The sequence below is a fragment of the Hippichthys cyanospilos genome, chromosome 2 (genome assembly GCF_059441005.1).
Source record: "Hippichthys cyanospilos isolate Australia breed blue-spotted pipefish chromosome 2, RoL_Hcya_1.0, whole genome shotgun sequence".
In the NCBI taxonomy this organism is placed as follows: domain Eukaryota; kingdom Metazoa; phylum Chordata; class Actinopteri; order Syngnathiformes; family Syngnathidae; genus Hippichthys; species Hippichthys cyanospilos.
In genome coordinates this window covers 10,595,180-10,605,505 of record NC_142370.1, presented here as the reverse complement: position 1 = coordinate 10,605,505, position 10,326 = coordinate 10,595,180, and the positions used below count along the sequence as shown (strand labels likewise).

General features: G+C 41.5%; 1 protein-coding gene across 2 annotated transcripts; it reads right to left on the bottom strand.

Annotated features, from left to right (window-relative positions):
* Positions 1-1,761: 1,761 nt before the first annotated feature.
* Positions 1,762-9,756, bottom strand: LOC148427219 (putative nuclear hormone receptor HR38). 2 transcript variants are annotated; one of them, XM_088408683.1, is made up of 7 exons: positions 9,705-9,756; positions 6,881-7,614; positions 6,436-6,565; positions 4,881-5,044; positions 4,584-4,786; positions 3,776-3,954; positions 1,762-3,173 (listed from the first exon to the last, which is right to left on the bottom strand). In XM_088408683.1, the coding sequence occupies exons 2-7, from the start codon at positions 7,577-7,579 to the stop codon at positions 2,923-2,925; spliced, it is 1,626 nt and encodes a 541-aa protein (XP_088264809.1). In that variant the 5' UTR covers positions 7,580-7,614; positions 9,705-9,756; the 3' UTR covers positions 1,762-2,922. The 2 variants fall into 2 exon arrangements, with proteins under 2 accessions (XP_088264809.1, XP_088264810.1); XM_088408684.1 differs by having other exon boundaries at positions 6,881-7,588; positions 9,705-9,751.
* Positions 9,757-10,326: the final 570 nt, after the last annotated feature.

Sequence of the window (10,326 nt, the reverse complement as noted above, 5' to 3'; positions counted from 1 at the left end):
CTGCTGGGAAGGGTCTTAGAGATCTATGCTGACAAGAAGGGACTAGTGCGTTCTGCACGAGTTAAAACAAAAACCAGCACACTGGACAGACCAATAACTAAGCTTTGCTTGATTCAAGAAGCAGACACTTAAGCTTCTAAGAGGTTTGTTTTGTTTTCGTTTACATGACTTGTTGGCTCCATTTATGTTAATATTGGTTTGAATTGTTCACGGTCTCCTGCCGTTCTCAATTAGGGGCCGGTGTGTTGGAGCCAAAAAGCTTTTTGTATATTCTAATTTGTTTATATTAAGAAAGTTAAACAAATTGTCTGAAGACATGCCAATCTATGGTGGGTGGAACCATGGTTGCCATGGTTACATAAATACGTGCCAGTTGGTGATTGCACTCAGGTGCGACAGGGCAAGGGGCAAACAGTTTTCGACCGTGCGAACGTGCGAACGTGCGAACGTGCGAACGTGAGTGGTCTTTAAGTTTGGTTTGTAACCCGAATTATTGTTTTATCAAGATATTGAACGAAAAGGAATGTGGACGAAATAAACGGATTGGCATATCCAACGCAACACAAAGAGACTATTGAAATTATTTGATTGACGCACGCGTCAAAACAAAACTTACCCAGTTGCCCTGCTGTCCAGCCTATAGGCAAAGGCTGTACAGTGTGCTATGGGGGGGTGGGGGGTGGGGGGATCCACTTGATATCCTGCAGTTATTTCATATGCCTCTAAAAAGAGAGCAGCACATAACTGGCGGCGAGACGCGTGCAGAGATCCATTTTTTCACTCCTCTTTTCTGATGTGCTGAAAGGAGAATTAACAGGCTGGGTGCATTTTGGGACTTGCGGTATCCAAGCAACCAACTCGCTTACTCAGGAGAATAGCGCGCACACACACACACACACACACACACACACACACACACACGCACACGCACGCACGCACACACGCACACACACACTTATATGCAGACCACCCAGAGTAGTTTGTAGAGTTTAAAAAAAAAAGTAATGCGCTTTTTGTGGCTTTCATCTTGAAATAGTGTTAAGCAGTGGTTCTCAACTTTTTTCAATGATTTACGCCTGTGAAATTTAATTTTACTCAGCAGCTCCAGAAGATAGATTATCTGTCTGAAATAGATTGTCATGTTCTGTTGGTTTTTGGTTGTGGGTTTTTTATGTCGGGTTCTGTTTTTTTATGTTTGCAGAGTTCCTGCTTGTGTTCTTTTTATATCGTTCCGCATTTGTTTTGATTTGGTCCACCTGTCCACCAATCCGCTCCCCCTGATTAGTTTCCTTCCCAGCTGTTGCGCGTCTGCCTAATTAGTGTGTGTGAGCGTGTCTATTTGAGTCAAGTTTTTGTTACATTTTACACATTTGAAAATGTTTCCACGTACCCACTGCACTGTCCTTGCGGACCAGTCATTGCTGTTTGGTGCCAATAATTAGTATTTCAGAAGATATCTGATATGTCCTACTGTGTGAGTGGTCATTGAACATATCTTCAGTCAACGCCATAATTGAATACGGTGATCGTATTCTTTTGTCTTTCCGTGCAGCAACAACGACCGATCGCAATATCACGTTCAGAAAAATAATAATCAACTGGCAGGATATACATTACGGGTCCATATTTGAAACCTGCCATTTTTTATTTATTTATTTTTTTAACCCGCCATCTAATATGCTGAGCTCGCTACGGTCTGACGACATTTCCCGGGATTTTCAGGACACAGAAGCAGGAAGTAATTCTCGGTCCAGCCGTGAGTGTGAATGTGAAAGTAAACTGTTTTAATTGCTTGATCGTATGGATGATTATGACAACTGTGACCTATATACATATGGCCTAAACAACTGACTGGCTGGGATTAATAAATCAGGGACATCTCGCCACAATCTATGTAAAACCAGAATTAAGCAATAGAGCTGGCAAAATCTTTCGGGATGGAACACAAGGCTCAGAACCGGGACTGTCCCTGTTAAACAATGTGGGAACTTGATCATTTACGGTAGCAGAAAAAAATCATATAAGAATGCATGTATTTTTATTTAATAGCTATCCAAGTCCCACCCATAATTCTTCCCATTTTTGAGGCCACCAGTCAATAATTACCGCTCGAGAGCCTTTTTGTTGAGTTGAAAATTTCACCTGAAAGCCTTCGATCAATCTTATATATCCGATATAAGTACTTTATACTAAAGTTTTCAATCTAAAATTTCATATGAAGTCATCAGAGAATATCGAGTATAAAAACGGACCATTTTATTCCAAGCTGAATTGCAGACAAATGTTGTCTTGAGTAAAAAGCAGAGACTTTTGCCAAGCAATGCATCAGACACAATATCCTCCTAAGAGCCATCCTATTCATTGGTGTCCACTGTAGTGGACATTTTTTTCTCTCTAGCTTTTGACTCATTGAAGCTACCCTATGTCCAAGTGCCCTCTGTAGAGGACAGCCTGCCCTCTCTGATAATGTCTGGCATTGGGGTGGGATGCAATTAACTTTAGATTACTGACACAAAATGGACACAACAGTGGATGCAAATGAATAGGCGGGGTCTCAGGATATGTTAGCTGCTCCAAGTCCATTCATGATACATGAATGATATGAATAATTATGGCGAGGACCACTTAGGCCTCACCAGGACTGATGCCTTATCATATGAGTGGACATCAAACATTTCCCAGTGTCCCTGCGTTGAATCTGTTCCAACAACCAAAGTTGTAATCAAGCAGACACCTTGTCAGAATTTTGGACAATCCATCCATTTTGCCTTCATCAGAGATTCCATTCAAAGAACCTTGAATGGTAACCTGTCAGCACTTTGGTCCGTGTGCTGCTTTGCTGCTTTTCCATTGCGCAATCGGATTCAGAAAAAAAATCCTTGGATTCAGGTCGCATTATGCCCTTCCTACCATCGTGTCCTTTTAAAATGGGAACGAATCCATCAGAATGGTGTCCACAATTGGCGGCAGCGGGACAAGAGCTTCTAATTTCAAATAGAAGATGCGCTGAAGGCCTTGAGTGCACAGTGTCCGAAGTTCGGGCAGCTTCCCGAGCAGGCTGGGCAAATAGTTGGGACGTGACGACGGGCAGCCCGACACGTGGTCTTTCAGACTGCTTATCAACTGATTCTGCAATTCCTCCACTCGTTTTGGCTCCTGGAGACCATGTCGCTCTGACAAAACAAAAACAAAATCACGTTAATCCATGAGCCCCTGGAAAGTGAATAGAGAATTCTTGACATTGAACGGAGAAAAGTATCGCCAGGAAGCCTGCCGGGTTTGGATAGAGTACAACCTGGACAGTTGGATGCTACTTTAGCATCTTTCTTTTGGTTACACCAAAGATTGTCTAATGGCCGTGATGAAGGGCACTTCAAGAGGGATGTGAGATTTGAACAAGTGTTCTGCAGGTATCAGCAGATATAATTTAATGACGTGATATGAAAAGTCCTTTTTTTCTTCTCAAACTTAATTAGAAAATAAAACAACACAGTTCCCGCCATGGCATAGAAAGCGTTCGATTAGGCTTGCTGATACCTGCAGAAACCCGGTTCAAATTTGAGAAGCACCATCATATACGATTGCATGCATGCCTCGTGTGTGCTGTACGTGAGCTGCTGTTCAAGTTTTGTCATACATCTGTTGTGTCAATCCTCAAGTTGCATAACTGTCTTGTACTGCGCCCAGCGGCGAAAGCAGACACCTCACGAAAGCATTGCCCTGGCACAATGAAGGCCTTCCCTTATGGAGGTGTGAGTGCGTTGGAGGTGCCTACCCGTGATAATGACTAGCGCCGTGAGGCAGGAGAAGGAGGACATGTCAAGATTCATGCGATGGAGGCTTCTGGAAAAGTCCAAGATGGAGTCAATCCAATCGCCGAAGCTTCTGACGCACTGGCTCTTGTGAAGCACTTGGCCGTTGCAAAAGATCAGCTTGTTGGTTTCGGGGTTTGATCTGCGAAAAACAAAAAACATTTCATGTGAGACAATGGTTTTTCAACTTTTTACACAAAGTGCCACCCGAAAATATATTAGGCTCTCTCAAGTATCACCACAAACACTGACATTAAGGAGGTAGCCTTGCTAATTTAGCCTTTTTCAGCAGTACAATTGTAATGTTTTGTCTATACGTCAATTGATAACTTCATTATTTTTCAGGTATGATTAATACCTTAAAAAACATTCCGCCCCTTGCTGTTAACTGCAAATGACATGACATACACTAGGGCTTACCACGCAAATAATCACAGCTCAGCTCATGAATGTCACATGACCAAACCCGGAAAGCTCGTCAGCCGTGATTGGTCATTACCTGAGCCTTGACGACTTCATGTTTTTTTTTTTTTCAATCGATAGTATTTTATTTTATATTATTTATTCATACTATTATTTATTTTATATATATATATATATATATATATATATACATATACATATATATATATATATATATATATATATATATATATATATATATATATATATGTATGTATATGTATGTATATGTGTGTGTGTGTTTATTTATTTATTTCAGAACAATCTCTCTGTTTCATGTAATGGGCAAAAGGTGGGCAGACGGCTCACCGGTACGCAAGACGCAGGATGAAGAGCTCAACAAAGGCCGACTCCAGGAGCAGCTCTTGATCCGCTGAGCAGAAATCGGAGAAACCCGGGATGCTCTTGGCCCACTTCCTGATGACCTCCATGGAAGCCATTAGCAGGTCATACAGCTCTTTGACTTCACTGGCGTTCTCTTTCTGGTTTGCGCTAACGTCTATTTCTTTGTACTGAAATCACGCACAATGAAAATGTTCAGTAAGATGATGTTTATGAGGCCCCCCGTGAGAATGAAATAAAACCAACCCAACAATATTTACATACTTTGGAAAAATTCAGCTGCGCCTCGATGGGGTTGGAGTCGATCTGAGCTCTCACAAGCGTTGCGATCATGCTGACTGGTGACACAGCGGGCAACGCTTCCTGGACTACTTTCGGCTTGGAGGGCAGACGACCTCGGCGACCTTTCAGGCTGTCCGTCCTCACAACTGAAAGGAAGAGGGAAAATATAATTGACAAATCTTTCTACTTGTTTCAGCTACCGCACAAAGTCCAAATGGGCTCTGTAGCGGACATCCTGGCCTTTCCGGTGGTGTCTCATGCTTTTGGGAGTAGGCAATTTCAAACTGCTGGATTCATCCCATATCCCCTTGAAAGCCAGCCTATTTATCTGCGTCCACCGTACGGAGGTTTATTTTTGGTCGATATCTCTTGATTCAATGGAGCTACCCTGAGGACAGCCGAAAGTGCCAAAATTCAATAAATACATATACCATTCAATAATTAAATACAACTGTCAATAATTATTTAAATGCTTGATTATTTAGTTGAAGCTCACGGCTTATTTATTCGGATCGAATGAGTTAATGAGACAAATGTTTTTATTCGCTTAAAGACACATTTGTTTGATTAATGACACTTTTAATCAAATGATTTAACATTTAATTCATTAATGACACTTAACGATTAACACACTGTGTTGCGGCGTTTCATGAATACCTTTTATCGATCAACATCTCCCGTCAACGTTTGATGGCCGAGCCCTAACACTTGATCGGTTACCCTGCTCTTCAAGCCAATACAGACCAACCAATGTGGAGTGTTTCCTAGTCGATCTAAGGTCATTGCTGTGATTGGAAAGTGCGGAAATAACTCAACTTCAATCCATTCCTCCACTTTACGTTGTAGAAATTTGTTTTGTGCAGGCTCTCAGCAAGGTTAAAAATATTTTGAACTCGCTTGAAAGCTCACAAAGGTTTCTTTGTCATCGTAGCCACCATGTTTCCAACTATTTCACTCCAAAGCATTGGATTGGATCAATCAATCAGGTTGATATATGTTTGATTAATTAAAAATGTCATTAATTAAATAGATGTTTCATTGATTAATTAAAAGTGTCAATGAAATGAGTGTTTCATTAAATAAATACTACATTTATTTAATTACTCATTTAATTACTCAATGAAACATTTAAATAAATGATTACACTTTTGTTTATTTATTGAATGGTACATTACTGAATGTTGGCACTTTCAGTCTTCCATACTACACTAATATGCACTCGTGTGCTCAGTAGAAGACATCACAGCCTTTCCAAAAATGTCTCGTGTGTTTGGGTTGGGTGCAACTAACTTTGCTGTCTTACTGAGAAAAAAATGGACTCAACAATGGACACATACAGTATGAATAGGCTGGGTCTTCGGTGGAAATAGTATGCTTGATCAAAACATTAGAGAAAGCTATCAGTACGACACTGTGCAGTTCGCTACCACCGCAAACGGCAATTACGACGAGTTAACGTCTGATTGTGTTCTTGGGATCGGATGTATCTCATTTTGTTGAACAGACTTATCAGTTTGAGCCCGAGGAATGAACTAACCTTCCTTGACCATTCCCACAGCTAGACACTTCTGGAAACGGCAGAACTGGCAGCGATTCCTTCGCCTCTTGTCCACAGGACAGTCCTTGTTGGCCAGGCAAACATACTTGGAATTCTTCTGTACTGTCCGCTAGCCAAGCAAAAGAAACATTTGTCTCATTAACTCATTCAATCTGAAAGACATATTTTTATGTATATTCAGAGGCTAGGCATTAAATCCCAGTTACATATTTCCATTGTGTTTTTCGAGTGTTTGGGTGAAAAGGTCTGCTACACCAGAGATTTGAGTCTTAAGCTTCCCGTCTGCATTTGAAGGTATTTGTATGTGTGTTTGAAAGAATTTGCCAGTCGGAGATGTTGACTTCACATTGGGCATCGCCACACTTATGTTAGTAATCAAATATTGAAGATGCGCCCGCTTTTGTGAAAAGCCAAGTTTGCTAACCTTAAAAAATCCTTTGCATCCTTCACAGGTGCGAACGCCATAGTGCTGGCAGGAGGCGCTGTCCCCACAGACGGCGCAACAGCCCTCATTTCCTCGTGGGCCTTTTACCTTGATGGGCAAGTTCCCTTCGGCGTGCTCTGTGGCACCATCGGGGCCGCGCGCCACCTCCGCGGCCAACCCGGTGGGGAAAGTAAGGAAGGACGTGTCGGGGAGAGCGTCGAAGTCGGTTTGGCCCAAAGGAGATATGCCGTCTGCTGTCCCGGAAGGAAAGGTGAAAAAGGATGGCACATGAGGCACCGAGATGTCCTCGGACGCCCAGTATCCCGGACCGGGTGAATAAGAGTTCCAGGCGGGCCCGTGCTGACTTTGGAAGCCGCCTCCGGTGAAATGTTTGGAGCCGCAAGGCGAGACCGCCTCATCCGGATATGCGAACATGAAGGCGCCGGGGTAGCAGCCGTAAACCTGGAGCTCATCCAGCCTGAACGGGCTCTCCAGGCCGCCGCCCATCTGGCATGAGTAGGCCTCCAAGGTTCCCGCCTGAGTGACGGCGCCGGGCGGGGACGGGGGCCACGGGTGGTCCCACGGGGCGCCTGGATCCACCGCCAGCCTGGAGAACAAGTCTGGGCTGTGAGGCTCTGAGCCGCCCAGGTTGCTGTCATAGGGCTGCGAAGCGTGCTGCAGGGGGTGGATGCAAGTCATGGCCGCAAACTGGAAAAGGACAAAAGGCAAATGTCCTGAAAGCAAGCAAATAAGAAACATCAGATGGGGAGTAAAACACACAGACAGCTCTTATTATGGTGAATACGTGAAAACGCTCCCAGAAGGGGAAGGAAAAACTCAAAAACCTCAATTGGGGAAAATAAGAAACCTTCAGAAGGGACCACAGGAGGGAGGAGCCCCCTTCCAGGCTCAACAGTCAATCAGTATTAAAACAAGTACTGTACTAAAGTAATTTTCTTTATGGTAATTAAGTATTTATTACTTTAGGGTTAGTAAGCAATTACTTTTGCTACTTAACTACTAAAAATATCATTACTACAAGATTTAGTTACTTTAGGTAGCAAAGTACTAAAGTTATTACTTTAACACTTGATTACATAAAATATTTTATATAAAATACTTTATATAAAGTCCAAAATAATAAATTACTTTAAGTGCTTAATTATTTTTTAGTCCCAGTCATTTTAATGTCTAATCTTAAAAAACGTTCAAATGTCTTTGGGTTTTAATAAAACAGCTATTTCCATGAAGTCTGAAATAGATATTTAGATGAGTAAATAAAATCTTGGAATTACCACAGAATCGTCAAAGAACCTAATGCATTATTTAACCTGTGTTTTTATGTTTATTTCTCAAGGAGCCCCCTAGTGGCCACATGGCTGTAAAACAGTGCTTAGCATGCTTATTCCTTATTCTGTTATAATACTGAAAATAGTTATACAATGATAATAACAATACATAATATTAAAATTACGCTTAGTACCGAAGAATATCGAGCGCTTACGATAAAAGCTTGGGACAAGTGCGTGTGGCTTGCTTCTAGGGTCTAGACCAAAGTCCTATTCTCAGTGGTGACACCATGACCCCGTCATTCCGTTGTAAATCAAATCTCAGTCCGGGTGCTGAGAGCGTAACGAGGGCTTATGCTTTTCTTTGCCTGTTAATAGGCAGGCAAAGATTCTGTGGTATTTCAGCCCTCTCATATTTACTGTCAGTCGCATTCATAAAAATGTAAAAAGTGGCTAGAAGTCATAGAAACTCCGGCCCTTGTCTGACAAATATTATCGTACAATCGACTTCCTTGATCTACTTCCTTATCTACTCTTTTTTTTCGTCTTCAAGGGATTCTCTCTCTTTGGCAAAGCAGATATCAATGATCCACTTTTTTTTAACTCCACAATACAATTTTGTGTTGTTCTTTTTCCTTGCTTGTATAAGTACTGTACATCTTAGGAATAGTACAATGCAAGCTGTAATGTGCTTTTGAATGTATGTTTCTGGCTTTAACTCTTGTTTGCAAACGGACTTATGCTATTTCTATCCTCACTTGGCCAAATTATGCTTGTTACTTCAGCCTCCGTGGGTGATGACAAAAACTACTGTATTAGGAATATTCAATACCACATTTTTCAGACCAATACCAGTACGGCCCCCTCCTCCAAAAAAAGAGACTGTTTAAAAGACTTACTTATTTCAATGTGGCCTTTTCCTTAATTTCATTGGAATGTCAATTTCCATTCATCCACCTTCGTTTGTAATTTAAAAAAAAAAAAAAAAAAAATATATATATATATATATATATATATATATATATACAGTATATATATTACAAGTGAGTGACCGATACTATTGGTTGTACAGACACCTTGAAATCAGATCATATAGGTCTGTTATGATATTTGCTATTGGTACTCATCCATCCCTAATACGTAAATGTATCTACATTTTTTTATGTAAACATAAGCAAACTCAATACATAAGGTGTAAAAAAACAAGGGCATAGCAGCATGACGGTACCAATAAAACAAGGGGGCATTAATGATGACAATGTAACAGATTATGAGAAGCAAGATATCTCTTCATGGCCGAATTTAAATAGATGTTTTTGCATATGTTGTGTCTTCAGTTAACCTAAAAATAATGACGTTATTCATGCGGTGTAGCTGTTCAGTCCCAACCAACAATTTTAGCCAAAATAGATTTTTTTAAAAACCTCTTAATTGAGCAACACCAAGGAGTTTTTCTGCTGCCGTTAACGGTGAAAAAACACGACCCTGCTTCTAACATAGTTTGACACATGCAAACATTCGAAATGATTTCTTACCGGAACAGCAGCAGCGACGTTACTTTGTCATCGTCCGCGTCTCCCGCTCAAGAACAACCCAATAATGCTCGCTCTCACACTTTTATCACAGGCAGGGGGGCGGCGGGGTCTGCTCTAACCATGACGCCAGAGACAGGTTTCCATACAAGGCATGACGGTGGGCGGGAACACGTCCCACCGCGGGCCAATCACAGCGCGTCTTTTGGAGAATAGACGTGTAAATGACGCACTACGGGATTCCGTTGACGCGGGTCGGCAAAAAAACCGCAATGTATCCCACACACACACACACACAACGATGACGAAAACGTGATAGTGATGAATAGAACCCACATCTATATTAAGAGCAGGAAGACACACACGTGCCGTTTGATACCACCGAATGTTAAAAAAACAGGAAGTCATTAGCATGTGCGTTTCTCTAAAGAACTATATTTGGCTTGCCTTTATTATCAGGCATCTGAAAGCAGAAGAAAAAGCAGTAGCGGTATAAACACATTATCAAATTTACCAACCCCACAAAAATACACACGCATGCATAGAAAGTATTCAGTGAGGTATTTGGAACAATGCTTTTTAATTGTTGAGGTGGGGGATCCTGTTGTTTTTTGTTTGTTTGTTT

Coding starts and splice junctions, on each gene's coding strand:
- LOC148427219 (XM_088408683.1), bottom strand. CDS start 7,579: ATGACTTGCATCCACCCCCTGCAGCACGCTTCGCAGCCCTATGACAGC. Junction 4,787..4,880: donor CGCAGCTGAATTTTTCCAAA/GTATGTAAATAT, acceptor GCGTGATTTCAG/TACAAAGAAATAGACGTTAG. Junction 3,174..3,775: donor GGCGCTAGTCATTATCACGG/GTAGGCACCTCC, acceptor TTGTTTTGTCAG/AGCGACATGGTCTCCAGGAG.